The sequence below is a fragment of the Electrophorus electricus genome, chromosome 7 (genome assembly GCF_041902795.1).
Source record: "Electrophorus electricus isolate QZ-2024a chromosome 7, ASM4190279v1, whole genome shotgun sequence".
NCBI lineage: Eukaryota > Metazoa > Chordata > Actinopteri > Gymnotiformes > Gymnotidae > Electrophorus > Electrophorus electricus.
Window position 1 is genome coordinate 21,059,056 of NC_137503.1, and position 16,875 is coordinate 21,075,930.

General features: G+C 37.1%; 1 protein-coding gene across 19 annotated transcripts in view; it reads left to right on the plus strand.

Moving 5' to 3' along the window:
- Window positions 1-16,875, plus strand: part of ylpm1 (YLP motif containing 1) — a 43,234-nt gene that overhangs the window by 11,631 nt on the left and 14,728 nt on the right. For 9 of the 19 annotated variants that reach the window (XR_014124364.1, XR_014124366.1, XR_014124367.1 and 6 more), the window contains exons 16-17: window positions 187-270; window positions 383-463. Coding sequence is in view for 7 of the 19 variants with exons in the window: in XM_081716855.1 (XP_081572981.1) it covers window positions 187-270; window positions 383-463 (165 nt within the window). In the remaining 12 variants the exon portion in view is untranslated. The other 10 variants (XM_081716853.1, XM_027006035.3, XR_014124373.1 and 7 more) reach the window with 8 other exon arrangements.

Genomic DNA, 16,875 nt, shown 5'->3' on the forward strand with positions numbered 1-16,875 from the left:
TCACTCAAGGTCATGGGCTTGATCTCAGCTGATACCTACTGCCACTGTAACTTTCAGCAGTGTTAATGGATCAGCTGTGCCAACAGATAACAGATGTATCTTGTTTTGAAGAAACTATTGGTCAAATGATCATGTAAACTGTCTGTTTCGTTATTACTCTTCCATTTCATTATTTTTTTCTGACAGCTGGCAAGTAGCTGGGAGCCTGCACCTTTTCATATGGCACGACTAGATATTAGGTCATTGCTCCAAGATGCTGCAATTGAAGAGGTATGTAATGGCAGTATGTTACCGGATGGTATAACAATAATGTGCCATTTTTAAAAGTATCAAAAATGACTATCATGGTCAAGACAAGTGATGATGCTGTTTTTTGGCATAGGTAGAAATGGAGGACTTCAACCCTTCAGAACTGGACACACAAGCTGAAGTAAAGAAAGATGATGATGAGGAATTAGAACTGGTAGGATTTACTTTATTGCATGCGCTTTTGCTTCATGGGTATGTTGTCATGCCTTCTCCAAGGTTCTACTCTAGGCTCCTAAGTTGTTTTACCTGCCTTTTTTTATTTTGAACAAAATGAAAATATGATAGAGGAACATTGCTGTCACTAGAACATCATATTGGCAGCTATATGGACACTTGACCATCACATCCATATAAGCTTTTTGGACATCACATTCCAAAACCATAGGTGTTTATGGACCTCACTTTGTGTACAGATGTGTAGTCGTGTTTGAAAAGGAAAGATCCCTTCCCAAAATGTTGCCTCCACATTGGAAGCATATAATTGTTTAAAATGTCCATTTGCTGTAGCAGTATCAACACCCATCTTTGGAAATAAGTGGCTTAACCAAAATCCTGAAAAACTGTTCCAGACCGTTATCCCTTCTCCACCAATTGTTGTGTTGGCACTACACATTCTGGTCTATATTATTCTCTCAAACCCAGATTCATCCATCAGGTTGCCAAATACTGAAGCTTGATTCATTATTCAAGAGAGCATGTTTCCAGAGTCCAGTGGCAGTGTGCTATGCTTTACACCACTCCAGCTGAAACTTGCCGTTGTTCATAGTCTTGTGTGCAAATGTTCAGCCATGGAAACGCATTTCATTAAGCTGCTGATGCAAGCTTGTGTGCTGATATTGTTTCCAGAAATAATTTTAAGGTACTATGTGCTTCAGTGTTCTGTCACCCCTGCTCTGTGAGTTTGTGGGGTCTACCAGTTTGTGACTGCTGCTGTTGATTCTAGATGCTTCCTTTTCACAACTTGAAATTAAGTTTTGTGAACAAACTTTGAGTTGGCTTGCCAAAGCCCATTGTGACAGCTTAACAACTATGGTTACTTTTACTGAGTATCAGTGTAGCTGTCAGTATGATGCAGAAATATGTTTGGGGGGGTTATTTGGACAAAATGGACTAAATAAATCAGTCAATAAATATTGGGCATCATGCAGCAATAAATAATAGTAAAAATGACCTATAAGTAATTAAATATCATAAATATGTAGATAAATGAGTAGTTATGTAGTTTTTAATGATGTGTGTTTTTATTTAATGATCTATTTCAGTGACCTCCCAACTACATGAAATAAGCCTCAAAAAGAGTCACTTTCGCTCTTCAAAAATACAGAAAGTGGGTGATTGGTTGAATAGTATGAATGACCTGCCATATGCAACTGCAGTGTAGAGCAGTCGACCACTGATCTCCAAGACCAGCAAAGGTGCGCATGAAAAACTAGAATGGCAGACAGAGTGTGGAAAAAAAAACAGTCCTGATTTACTTAGGGATGCAGCTACCCTTGTCCTGCATGTGCTAAATGCAATTTTACAGGGGTTTGCACCTCAAACAGATGCACATGAGACATCCAGCTAGCAAGGGAGTCCTTAACTTGGGCCTTCTTGTGTTGCCAGAAATACCATATGATGCAATCAGTCGTGCTACTTCCGCTGTTAGAAATAGAAGCTGTAAATTAATTTCTAATAAATGGATAGACACATAAATAGGTAGTGGTCTTACTTGGGATCCAGTCAGCTGGCATTTACCAAATTGCCAAACGGCCAGAGGAGGTTGGGACCCCCTTTGAGTCTTGGTTCCTCGTAAGGTTTCTTCCTCATGCTCTAGCGAGTTTTTCCTTGCCAATGTCGCCCTTGGCTTGCTCGCTGGGGGCTTGGACTTGGACATGTGTAAAGCTGCTTTGTAACAATATCCATTGTAAAAAGCGCTGTATTTCTGATTTTTGCATCTGTTTGGGAACTGCTTACAAGAGCTTCCTGGATAAGGGTAACTTCTTCCCTCTCACGCTCGGGGCAGCTTTTCCTCTCACTCTCCATATCTGCCATTCTAGTTTTTCATTTGTGCTTTTGCTTGTTTTTTCAGTTGTTTGATTTGCCCTGCACTGCAGCTACAAAAGGTGTGTCTTTCATACTATTTAACCAATCACCAAGTTCTCTATTTTGAAAAAGGTGACAGTTTTATTTTAATCCTCTTTTCATGTAGTCAGAATGTGATTGAAATAGATCATTAATTACACACAAATAATAAAAAATTACCTTATTTATTGCTGCATGATTCCATACATTTATTGATTATGTATTTAATTAATTTTGCCCCAAGAAACCTCCATAAATATGTACTCATTGAATATTTCTCGGTTTCCATATGTAAATTTGATTGTAGTATAACATTTCAGTGAGTATCAATTATTGTTAATATGAGGAAGGAAGATTGAAAAGAGTGTTAGATGAGTGCACTCAGTATAGAAAGAAAATTAGTACATAGGGTCTGCTTCTTGGTGTTTTTACCAAGTTTCGAGGGCTGTATCTTAAATTCAGGGAGTTATTAAATCTGTTTGTGTTTCAAAATATAACAAAGAAGAGTGGGTGTGGGTGGGTAATAGAGGCTACAACAATATTCATTAAAGATACTATTATGTTTTTACCTGGCCCATATTTGATATTTACATTTATTCTTCAAACATTCTGCGAAATCTAACACATTGAACCTCACAAAAGAAAAGTCACAAGACGGTAGAACATTCTGCTACATGGAAGATATTTTTGTAAAATCTTGTTGAAGTGGATCATACAACTTTGCACATCATTCCATTCCCTCCTCAATAAACTGACTTCAGAAATTTCTGTAAGCTTGCCTGATAAAGAGCAATCATGTGGCAACATGCATCATAGAAGTAATGAAGGAAAAATATTGTACAGGCACTTATAGTGCTGATGTGCGTAATGTGGCTGTGAGACAATTCTGTGCTACCAGTGTGGCACAGAATATCCATGCCATATTCCGTGTTCCAACTAAACTCTTTAACACCCTGAAGTCTAAGTCTTCTGTGTTTGCATATTTTCTTAAATTCACTTTAAAGGTCCTTACTTATAGCATGATACCCATATGTTTATCAGAATGTTCAAACCAATCTCAGCTGTCTTCCTAATGAGGTACCATTTTGACCTAGAGCATAGCAAAATGAAATATGGCCATAAACCTGAAAATATGATGTCCGATTTTAGACATATTTCATGTGATGACATATCTTTTACTCATGTGAATCAACTTTTTTGGTGTTTGAAATAAGCTTACCATTATATATGTATATAGTATGTAGTATTTAGAACGTGTGTGTGTGTGTGTGTGTGTGTGTGTGCACAAATTACTAATGGACGGTCAGTTTTGTCAAACAAAACTAATAGCAGACATTGTGTCTAAATGTGAGTAAATCCACTATTACAACTATATTGTAAAATAACATTGATTTTAGCCATCAGTTTCTTTTATTTTTGTAATCATCATCATGGAAGGAATCAAACCCCACAGACTCTAAAGCTCCATTACCGTTGTCACAACTTTCCAAAATTGTTGCAACTTTAGCAGCTGTACACTTGTTGCACAACATTTTAGCTAGCTAGCTGGCTAGCTAGATGTTGATTGAATGAGAGAGGTAATGTTTCTGGTGTGAAGGGTAAATGCTTAGTGATTTCATGATTGTTTATTGGTTAGTTTCATATAGATTGTCACACAAATTCACCAATCACATGGCAAATAGATTGCTAAGACCTGAGTGACACATGAACATGTGAATCACAAGGTGAGAGGCGGATGATGTACACCATCTCTGTTAACCTATATTCTAACCTCTATATCTAATTTCTCATAGGCTCTTTATTATTATCATTCACAAAATTTAAAGGGCAAGTCACACAGATTCAGGAAAAATTTTTTTAACAATCTTTCTACGCTGTCTTATTGCAAAGATATGAATTTTTAAAAATCTTAATTTATATATGTGACACATTTAAGGGAAGCTTGAGAGATCTTAGGGGTGGGAAAACCCTCAGGAAGTAGACTATGATGGACTACATTTATATCAGCAATTTACAAATCTTGTCTGCATTGTATTCTGAGAATAGTATAATTTATTACAGGAAAAAAAGTGTAACTTTAAATTCTAATAACGTTTCCCCTTCTAAAACTGTTCCTGAATTTAATGTATAAATTGCAGATGTATATTCACTCTTACCTTTTTTGTTAAATAACCTATCTCAAATTATTCATTAAACTATAAACAATGATTTTGCCAATGAAATACACATACTTAATGATATACTATTAAAGTGCACTTGTTTTGTGAAAAAAGGTAGATCGTTCTTTTCAAATGTAGTTTTGAAAATCTGAAGAGCTATAGATTCACTTAAGCAGAAGAATAGTTTAAAAGGTGGAAGTAGCTGCTTTTTGTGTTTTTTCTTTATAGAAGTTAATTGATGCAAGCATAGGCTAAACGGATGAAATTATATGGATTGTTGGTGGAATTATGTCTCTGAATTATTGATTTTATTTTAAGCAATGTAGCAATTTTTTTCTGATTCGATTTCTTTTAATTTGCTGTTTGTTCAATACAGTTACCAGGTATGCAGGAATATACACTGCCTGGCCAAAAAAAGGTCACACACACTGATATTTCATTGGACTGCCTTTAGCTTTGATTATGCCACGCATTCGCTGTGGCATAATTTCCACAAGCTTCTGCAGTGTCAACATTTATTTCTGTCCAGTGTTACGTTAATTTTTCCCCAAGATCTTGTATTGATGATTGGAGATTTGGACCACTGTGCAAAGTCTTCTCAAACACATCTCAAAGATTCTCAATGGGGTTCAGGTCTGGACTCTGTGGTGGCCAATCCATGTGTGAAAATGATCTCATGCTCCCTGAACCACTCTTTCACAATTTGAGCCTGATGAATCCTGGCATTGTCATCTTGGAATATGCTCGTGCCATCAGGGAAGAAAAAATCCATTGATGGAATAACCTGGTCATTCAGTATATTCAGGTAGTCAGCTGACCTCGTGCTTTGGGCACATAACGTTGCTGAACCTAGACCTGACCAACTGCAGCAACCCCAGATCATAGCACTGCCCCCACAGGCTTGTATGGTAGGCACCAGGCATGATCGGTGCATCACTTCAGCCTCTTCTCTTCTTACCATGATGCACCCATCACTCTAGAACATGGTAAATCTGGAGTCATCAGACCACATGACCTTCTTCCATTGCTCCAGATTCCAATCTTTATGCTCCCTAGCAAATTGAAGTGGATTTTGCCAGTTAGCCTCACTGACAAGTAGTTTTCTTAAGGCTACACAGCTGCTTAGTCCCAATCCCTTGAGTTCCCTTCGCATTGTGCATGTGGAAATGTTTAATAGTGAAAGTAAGAGCATGTCCCTGAGTTATGCTGCTGTTTGTTTTTCTACAATTTGATTTCAAGACACATTTTAGTGAACGCCGATCACGATCATTCAAGGTTTTTTTCTGACCACATTCCTTCCTCGAAGATGTTTCCTCACTGTCCTTCCACTCTTTAATAATGCGTCGGACAGTTCTTAACCAGCTTTTAGTAGTTTCAGTGACCTCCTTAGATGTTTTCTCTGCTTGATGCATGCCAATAATTTGACCCTTCTGAAACAGATTAACATCTTTTCCACAACCATAGGAGTTGCCTTTCGACATGGTTGTTTAACAAGTGAGAAGCAGTAATTATCCAATGGGAGGCTCTTACCCATTTGCTTAGTTAAATCCAGGTGGTGACCTTTTTTTGGCCAGGCAGTGTAGTTTTAAGTGGGTGGCCGCCAACCGAGGGGTGGGGAGAGGGTTTCATTTTCAGTATATGGGTGCAAGCAAGAAAGCCTAGATACATGCTACAAAAATTGCATAAAGCCTACAATAACCAAATACGTAGAAGCGTAACTATAACCCTAGTGTGTGTTTTTTGGGGTTTTTTTTGGGGGGGGGGGGGTTTAAAGGGGGGAGGGTGTAAATGTCTTGGCAGTCAAGCAGTAAAAATGTTGATACTTTGTAAAAAGCAGCATTCAGGGTATAGGAATATTTAACTTATGTCTTTTAGTTGTTTAACCAAAATGTGTTTATTGTGATGAGAAGCAGTTTAATGTATTTGGTGTATTTTGACTGACTCTTGAAATTGTGCTAAATTATTCCATGGACAACATTTAGCCTAAGCAGTGAAATCTTTGGAAACAGCACATTAGGAGCTGTTTGTACTTTTGGTGAACAAGAGTGTACACAATTTCTACTGATATTCATTTCTAATGTATTTATGAAATGTAAAACAATACGTTTTGGTTTTAAAAATACTACTTTGTGAAGACTTCTATTTGTAGTTGGTGATTAAATCTTTTTTTTTTTTTCTTCAGTATCTATTGCATCCCACATCGCAGTCGCTTACTAGGCAAAGCAAGGCATGCAATGTTATTTTCATCCTCGGTAACACTATTAATTTTTTTTTACTTTTTTTGAAAACTTGGGGTGGGGCACTTGTTGTTGCTTGTTTGAAAATGCTTGCTTGAATGTGTGGTCATAGCTTCCTGGTTCAGGAGAAGCTTCTCAACAAGTCTGATTGATTTTAATAATTGAAAATTAATTAAAATATATTTAACAGATACTTACAACTCTGTTTAAACCCTTTCTAAACACAATTTGGTTTAAAATATTTTTGTTAAATTAAGTTTACAGTTACTACTGAGTGCAAGTTACTATGTGAATAAAGCGTGGGCAGACTGATGTTTGCTAGCTAACTAGCGATCCAGCTACAAAACAATGAGTCTGAGCACAGTACACCTCTGCTTACTGCAAAATGTTTTGCTTCTGATTTTGAGGTGCATTCCCAGGTGGCGTGTACTGTTAACGAGGAGAAGGACTAAATTATTTAGTGGGATTTCCAGTGTTGCCCCTTTGAATCTGCCAATAACTCTTCAGTCATACTATCTAGAAATGTCTAGTACATACTATTCGTGAAGTATGCTTACACAGAGCATTCAATTGGAACACTGGGATGATGATGATTTCCAGGCAGTTAATAAATATGAAGTCTATGGAATTTCTATACATCTTAGCACTTGGCATGGGTTAGGTGGATTGCTTTAACTGATGTCATCAAGGAGCTTCATAACAGATTTCAGAATGCAATGAGGGGCATTCAGGGCCCATCTGGTATCTGACAGCTTCTTGAGCTCCACAAAATGCTGTCCAGGATACAGAGACTGCTGCTATTTCACCAAGGCAGCATGGCTTTGGGAAGCCAGTGCAAAATGCATACAGCTTCTCCACAAGTGTTGAACATAAAATGCTTGTTAGACTTTGAGACCTCCACCAGGACCAGATTCAGACAGTGCACATTGTAGTGCACATAGACAGCGTCCTCACTGCGTGTATGTATCCTGCCTTGAAATGTAAGTAGGTATTAGCTATGAAAATACTATGAGAGCATGTATTCTGAGTGCCACTCATATTGTCTTCCTCCAACATAGCCTTGCCTCACATAAGCTCAAGCTCCAGGCCATTCTTCTAGAGAAGAGAGTACAGTACTTGTATCAGTGTTGCACACTAGAATGAGTCTATTTGCATTTGATGTCACACTATAAATGACGCATGTTCTTGATATGAAATGTCAAAGATTTCATCCAATAGGATGGAGTACATTTCAGCCTCTTGTATGTCACTGTGTCTCCCTCCTGATGTAAGCACCGAGTGCTGCAATTGTCATTTTATCTTATATTAGACAGTGCTGACACCTTGTCTTGGTGGCTTTGCTGTAGGAAGATGAGATACTGTTCATAATGCATATGGGCAAAATGACCACTATGGGTTTTAAGATAGAAATATTGAGAACTGTCATTTTAGTGTTAATAGAGGTTTAATTTCTCAACGGTGATGACTATTCCAAAGCTTGTCTTCACTTGGCTCTTACCAGTGCAGGCAGGTCAGGGAGACATGCTACACCATGGTTAAGTGGTTAAGATACTCGACATGAACTGGCAACCTTCCGATTACAAGTCTTACCACCGCCAAGTTGTCACTGTTGGGCCCCTGAGCAAGGACCTTAGCCCTCAGTTATGTTCACTCATAATTGCAAGCTGCTTTGGATAAAAACATCAGTTAAATACCATAAATTTAAATGTCAACTGTAGTGGCTGTGATGAGGGAAATCTAATGCGGATTGGCAGGGATTTATGTGCTCTTGCAGAATTAGAACTCAAATACAGTTGCTGGGCATTACAACACATTTAATTGTGAACTGATGTCATGGGCCAAAATGTAAAAAATAAAAATATAAAATTACAAAAGAAAAAACATCTTGCAAAAAGCATTTAACTAGTAAGAGAGCAAAAGGGTGGGTTCTTGAGCACCACCTGGAGTCTATCTGTGCATTTGCTTGTGGGGACTAAATTACATGTGCATGTTAGATAGAAGATAGAAAAAGAAGAAGGATAATCCACATTGTGAGAGTTTAGGGTAAGCTTTAGTTGGATCCTGATTCTAGTATTTTAATAGTAAGTATTTGTTCATACTGAATCTGATCAGATTTAAGTTAGTAAAATAGGTCCAGTTAAGGCAATGTGTTTGAACTCACATAGTTCTCTATTAAGAAAAAACAGCTATTAACTTTTCTTTAAAAATCTTTTGTGAGTATTGTAACGGAAAAACCAAAGCTAAAATGTATCTATAAAATGTTTTAAATATATGGCTTATAAGCAGTAACAAAAATTATAGAACACATTTTAATAATTTGGTCATAAAACTAATTAAAAGTACTCAGTACCTTGTAGTGTTGCAGCATTACAATAAAATTGGTATACACACATGACAGTTACACTTCACATTAGGGGGCTAGATCATGATTTGCTCTCTAAGGTAAGTCTGTGCCCAAACTGCTGAAGAAGTGCTGTTTACACCCTATCTGGGGTCTTCTCTAAGGTCTCCACAAATGTACTACTTATGTTGCTGCTCGCTGTGTTTTAATGTGGTTTACCACAGGCTTTGCCTCTGGAATGTATCCAGTGTGCAGTAAGGCTAAGCATTCACATTGGACAAGCATCTCCAAATGTCAGTGATTAAACTGACTGCCATTACTTCTGCAAGGCAATTTTGCAGGTGGTCAAACTATATTTTAAAGCTCCAGTATTGCGGTGTGCCAAATGTACCGAGACGTGAAAAATGCCACACGATGACAAACACCTATATTCTCTACTACAGAGATTGCCTTTTCATCCAGAGTTAAACATACAACCCGGCTAAGTCTAAGGGTGTTTTGTTGCATATTTTCTTAAATTCACATTAAAGGTTCTTACTTATAGCATGATACCCACATTTTATATCAAAATGTTCAGACCAATCTCAGCTCCATTCCTACCGTTTGTACCATTTGACCTAGAGCACTGCATAAACAAATATGGCCGTAAAGCTGAAAATTTGAGGTCCAATTTTAAAAATGCATCATTTCATGTGAAAACATACCTTTACAAAGTTTACGAAAGTTCACAAAAAGTAAAATATATGAATAAAATGATCTTTTACTAATGGATGGTCAGTTTTGTCAAAAACTCCTTACAAGCGTATTAGAAACCATTTTCACACATTTTGCACAGAAACTATCTATCCATCTATCTATCCATCTATCTATATCTCCACCATTGTAGTGACATTGTAAAATAACATTCATTTAACCAATAATCTTTTACATTTGTATGCTTCTTCATCAAAGGACTCCAACCCCTCAGACTCTAAAGCTCTGTTCCCTTCATCACTGCGTACCAAAATTGCTGCAACTTCAGCAGCTGTACACTTGTTGCACGACATTTTTGCTAGCTGGCTAGCTAGATGTCATTTGAAAACTCTTTGGTGATTTCATGATTGTTTACTGGTTAGTTTCACAGATCGATACATTCATCAATCGCACTGCAAAATGGATAAGACCTGAATGACACACGTATCGCACGGTGAGAGGCAAATGACGTGCATCTTAACCTCTAATTTAACCTCTATAATCTAACCCCTCATAGACTCATTATTCTTACTATTGACAAAATTTAAAGGGCAAGTTGTACAGATTCAAGAAGTGTTTGAAACATATTTCTATGTTGCTTCACAATGTTTTTTATTAATATCTTTGCGACATTGAACAAAATGCACAGGCGTGTCTGTCAACCACCAAGGGTTAATTGACCTAGCTATAATTGTGCAATTCTGTTTTTGTTTTGAAGAAACCTTTCCATGCGTTTCAAAAAACATGCTCCAGTGTTTGTGCCTTGAGATTTTATTTTATTTTATTTATTTATTTATTTATTTATTTTTGAGTGGATTTTTTTGAAGTAATTTTTCCCTATTCATCTACAAGAGCATTTGTCAGACAAGAGGACCTTGCTTGCAATCTCTAGTCTAGTTCATCCCAAAGGTGTTTTGAGTTTGAGGTCTCTGCGGGCTAGTCAGGTTCATCCACACTAAACTCATCCAACCATGCATTTACAGATCTTGCTTTATGCACTGGGGCAGTCATGGTGGGAACATTTGGTCCCTTTTCTTTTCAGCAAGTTGAAAGCACACAATTGTACAAAATGTCTTTGTATGCTGAAGCCTTAAGGTTTCTCTTAACTAGAACTAAGGGGCCTAGGTCAACAAATGAAAAACAATTCCATAGCATTATCCCTCTTCCACCACACTTTACAAATGGCACATTGCATTCAGACAGTCTGCTATTTGCCAAACCCAGATTCGTTCATCAGACTGATAGAGAAGTGTGATTCATTACTCCACTGAACACATTTCCACTGCTCCAGTCCAGTGGCAATGTGCTTTACTCCACTCCATCTGACGCTTGGCATTGTGCTCCTGGTACACAGTTTTTGTGTTCATGCTAATGTGAAAGGAAGTCAGCAGAGCATTGGTGTCTTTTACACACTATGTGCCTTAGTGCACTCTTACTTTGCTCTGTAACTATGTGGTCTGCCATTTTGTGGCTGTGTCACTGTGGTTCATAAACACATACATTCATAGTTGATTGTGGCATATCTAGGAGAGAAGAAATGTCATATACTTGTCGCAATGGTGGCATCCTATTACAGTACCACACTTCAATTCAGTGAGCTCTTTAAAACAAACCATTGTTTCACAAATATTTGTAAAGGCAGACTGCATGACTAGGTGCTTGATTTTATATACCTGTGGCAATGGGACTGAATGAAACACCTGAATTTAGTAGTTATGGGGTTTGTTCCAATACCTTTGTCCATGTAGTGTCCAGTAAAACAAATAGTAAATATCTGAAGTCATTGACTAAATTGCTGATACTTTGTAAAATGAAATGGCAATGAGGCTATGTGAATGCTAACATATTTTATTTTGTTTTTCAACCAGTGTGTTTGTCATGTCTTTCAGACACAAGTGCCCAAAAATAATGAAAATTTAAGTTGTAGACATGTCTTCCTTTACATGACAACACTGTCATATATATGAGCATTAAAGCATTAAAAACATACACCTTGAATCAAGGCATAGTACATACACCATTGTACATCCAATGTACAACAAAATAGATGCACTCCTCTCTAATTACTCTTTAACATCCTAATGTCCTGGGCTTAAAATTTTGTGATTCTAAGACCTGGTGGTTTCCTGATGGTAATGGTAAAAAACTAAACGTAGGATGAGAGGTTTCCCTAAGGATATTCTTTGCTCTGATCCAAGGATATTCTTTGCTCTGAGAGTTGTGTAAAGGTGATCTAAATGTTAGTTGTGAAGCAGTCAGATCTTCAGCTGTCTCCACAATCTTATCTAGACCTTTACGTTATGAACATGTGGTGCAACCATCCCATACTGTAATAAAATAACTTTCTAGGGTACAGCTGTAAAATCTAATTAGGCAGTTTGTAATCTCACCAAAGCTTCTAAGTCTTTTTACAAGGTACTTTCATTGTTGTGCCTTGCTAAACACAACCTTAGAATGGTCTTCCCAGGTCAGATCATTTGGATATATGTACAAATACTTCTTTACGACCTCTACATTCACCGTTTTATCACAAGAGCATTGTGTATATTTTTCTTTTTCTTTCTAAAATCTATAATAAGCTCATTAGTTTTATTAATTTTTAGCTCAAATATTATTATGCTTGCTCCACTTCATTAGGCTTTGCAGCTCTGCTCTGTAGGCTGTTTCTTCCTCTTTGGTTATTAGACCAAGCACAGCATTGTCATCTACATATTTAAAAACAGTTGCTACTGTACCTTGCAAAACAATCCTGAGTGAGCAACGTATACAGTAACAAACGTAGGACACAACCTTGTGGCAGTCCAGTGTTCAGAATAATGGTAGAGGATATCCTGCCACCCACCTTAACTATTTTGGGTCTGCCTGTTAAAAAAAAAAAAAATCTAATATCCAGTTCCTTATCTATACCCACTGTCCTAATCTTATTAACTAGTTTAGCAGGAATACTTGCATTAAAAGCAAAAATAAAATCTACAAATAATGTTCTAACATTATTTCCAAGATGAGCAAACTGGGAGAAATCTGATCATTTTTGAAGTTTTATTGAACAAATATGACTTCCAGTCTTTCTAGAGACTTCTTAATCACTGAGGTGAGAGCTACTGGACGATAGTCATTCAGACTAGATGGAACAGAATTTAATGCAATAACGAGCAGTTGTGGGACATGTTTAACCTCCTACTGCACCTGCACCCTCTGATCTGACATAATCAAAAATTGCTTGATGGCATCAAATATTCTTAAAATACAGCACATCTGTCAACATACTAATATAAGTATCTGCATACCAATTTTCCGCTGTCTATATACAACCATTCATCAGAAATCCAACCCGAAATACACCATATTTTTGGTCAATTTTAACAAGAATTGTGGCTGTCCTTTTAAAACATGCTTTTGTCATATAAATTTCAATTACCATCAAAGCAATTGTGTAACATATTTTAAACATGTTCTTTATTTGCTTGCTCATATCTTTGTACAAAATGCACGTTCCTTTCCTTCATAATCTAACACAAAATATGCAAGCCTTTAGTTACCATAAAATGCACGTTACTCACATAGCAGTGTTCCTGAATAGAATGATGAGACCCTCCTTTCTTAGACTCCATGGTTGCTATTGGGCCATAAGGAGCTATTTTCTTTGAGTGACAGCAATTGACATCTAGAGGTACCAAGGTGTTAGGAGTGGAAGGGGATGGGGGCTATCAAATTACTTCACTAAGTGTTTTCCAGGTGCGATCAGCATTATTGGCATTATTTATTATTTGTTTCCACAAATAGAGGACACATGAAAATGTAGATGCCCCACTTGCCTTATTTGCTTACCCACTGAGTCAGCTATAGCCATGCGCACAGCAAATCGGATATCTAAGACAGATAAAGTGTAGCATGTGTGTGACACTGTTTAGTGAAACTGATGCAGTCATGGACATTGTTTTTAGTGAATAATTTGATCACCAATACTTTTGGACATTATGGAGAGGAAGAGGCTTATTTTAGCTGAAGTTTGGGTAGTTGTTTGGGTGCAGTTATGAGCTGGAAGATGAGAGATGATTCAGTGACTTTTTTAGCATTGACTTGCTATGATATTTGCATTGCAAATCACTGGATGTTTCCATTCAATTCTGGAAAAATGTGTAATCCTGCTACAAATTATAAATATAAATGAAAAGGCATACTATATCTTTACAGTATTACAGCATGTACAGCATTACTGTATTTCCCCCAGCATACCCTTTTAGCCTAATAGCAATGAAGCGGATATTATTTAGCCTTTAACAATGAAGCTATAATTAAGATATTGTCTTTTACTATGGTGTCAAACACTTGTGATGTTTTAGCAAAAAAATCTTGCAGACTCAGTATATAGTGACTGATGGCTTTGTGTGCATTTGAAGAGGTTTTGGGGCACTTTGGATATGTCTAGCACACCTAGTGGAAAATAAAAGTGTAGTGCCTGAGTAATTTGAGGTGAAATGTTCAACTAGGAGGAGTTAATGAAAGGAGAAACGGATAACGATTTTAGTTGATACTGAATCCTCAGTAAACTAATACTTGGTAATGTTTTTTGTCAATATTGGTACAGGAAAGCACAGACATCCTGTTTTGGAAATTCCAAAATACAGAATACAGGATGTATTGCAATTTGAAAAATCAAAAATATTTGACTTCTATCTCAAAAAACTTCTCTCCTATATCTTAACCATATAAGGTTTAAGGTATTGCCATGTTTGTGTTTTCATTTGCATGTTGTACAAGACCAAAGGAATTCAGTAGGCGGCCGGGCCAGATCTGGCGTACTCAAACAAATCACTTGATGGCATTGAATACAGTATAAAATGCAGTACATCTATCAACAAAAAATTTCTTAGGACTAATATAAGTACCTGCTTACAGATTTTCAGCTGTGTATATGCAACCCTTCACCAGAAATCCCACGCTGAATACATGTGTTTTTTGTTGGGGGGGGGGGGGGTTAGGTAAATTTCCACAACATCGTGCCTGTCCTTTTAAAACATGCTTCTGGTATAAGAGAAGTTCAGATTTGGTCATGGAAGATTCAGTTACCATCAAAGTAACTGTGTGACATGTTTAAAAAATGTATACAGAATTCTAGTAATGTTATTTATTTGCTTGCTCACGTCTTTGTACAAAAACACATTTCTTCATAACCTAACACAAAATACACAAGCCTTTAGTTACCACAATATGCACATTACTCACATAGAAGTGTTCCTGGATAGACCCCTGACACCCTCCTCTTTTGGATTGTGTTGTTACTGTTTGGCCATAGAAAGCTATTTTCTTTGAGGGATGGTAGTGGGGGGGGGCTGCTGCTATCAGATTACTTCAAGTGTTTTCCAGGCGCAAGCAGTGTGATTGGGAGCTGTTTCAATAAATAGATTACATTTAGATGAAAACGTAGATGCCTCACTTGCCTTATTTGGTTTGCCACTTAGTTTGCTATAGCCATGCACCCAGCAAAACAGTGCTTTGCATTCTAAGCTAGATAAAATGTTGCTCATGTGTTTGACATTGCTTGGCAAAAAGTGATGCATTCATAGAAACTCTTCCCAGTGAATAATTTGATCATCAATACTATTGGACGTCATGGAAAGGAAGAGGCTTATTTTAACTGAAGTTTATGTGGAGTTGTTTGGGTGCAGTTATGAGCTGGAAGCTGAGAGACAGCTCACTGACTTCTAGCATGGACTAGCTACAATGTTTGCATCGCAAATCACTGGATGTTTCCATTCACTGCTGGAAAAATTTGTAATCTTGCTACAAATTGTAAGTATAAATGAGAAAGCATAGCATTTCTCTACAATATTACAGCATTTACAGTATTTCCCCAGCATAATCTTTTAACCTGATAGCAATGAAGCTAATATTGTTTAGCCTTTAACAATTAAACTATAATGAAGATATTATTGTCTTTTAGTAAGCTGTTGAACATTGTTGTGGTGATTTAGCAAAAAAATAAATCTTGCACACTCGATTTATACTGCCTGATGACTGTGTGCATTTTGGGCACTGTGAAGATGTCTAGGACACCCAGCAGAAAATACTGTGTAGCTCCTAAATAATTTCATGTAAATGCTGAAAAATGTTCAAATTATTAAACAAGACCCTGGTGAATCAGTAAATGTAGAGCATGACTGAAAATAAATCTCCAGCATCAAAATACACATTATAAAACCCCAAAAATAAAGTGGAAATAAGCCCAGATGTGAATGCATGTCTTTTGAATGAAAGTGTCTACTTCAATTTGAATCCTGGATGATCACTGTGCTATGTGTACAATTTCAGATAACTAGTGTTAAAGTGAACAAGTACAAATTGTTCATATATGAACTTAAAACTATAGGCGCACATAGGGTTAGACAAGTGGAAATGGGTGTGATACTACTTTAATGGAAAAACACCAACAGCCACACTGGCCCTTAGCCATCCTTGCTTTTGATTTAATATACGCAAACACAAACACAAATATATATATATACACACACACACACACACACACACACACACACGGTTCTCCAGAATTAAAGGGGTGGTTCAGATGATAAATTTTCTTGACCAATTAAGATGTGTTGTGCCTCATTACTTGCTGTGTGTGAAATGGGGTGGTGGTGGTGGTTGTTGTTGTTGTTGTACAGGTTGCACTATGGGTCATTGCGTTTCTGACTAACTATTATTTCTTTTAAAGCCATCATCTTTTCACATTAAGATCCATCATTACACCATCTCTAAACCCTTCTCTTCCTCTCCTATTCCTCTGTCACATACTACTACCTTTATTTCCCATCACCTGAAGTTTAACAGCTGGAGTGTTTCTCTGTAATACAGGGATACCTTCCTAAAAGCAAATGGGAGATGGACACTTCTGAAGCAAAACTTGGTAGGTAATCAGTTTGCTTGGTTAATATTCACTTTTGTGGTTTCTGGTTTTATTCTTTGTGTGCCTGTGTTCAAAAGTAAAAGACTCATTGTGGTTTCAGCAGTAGTCTGAGGATTGTATACATATAAT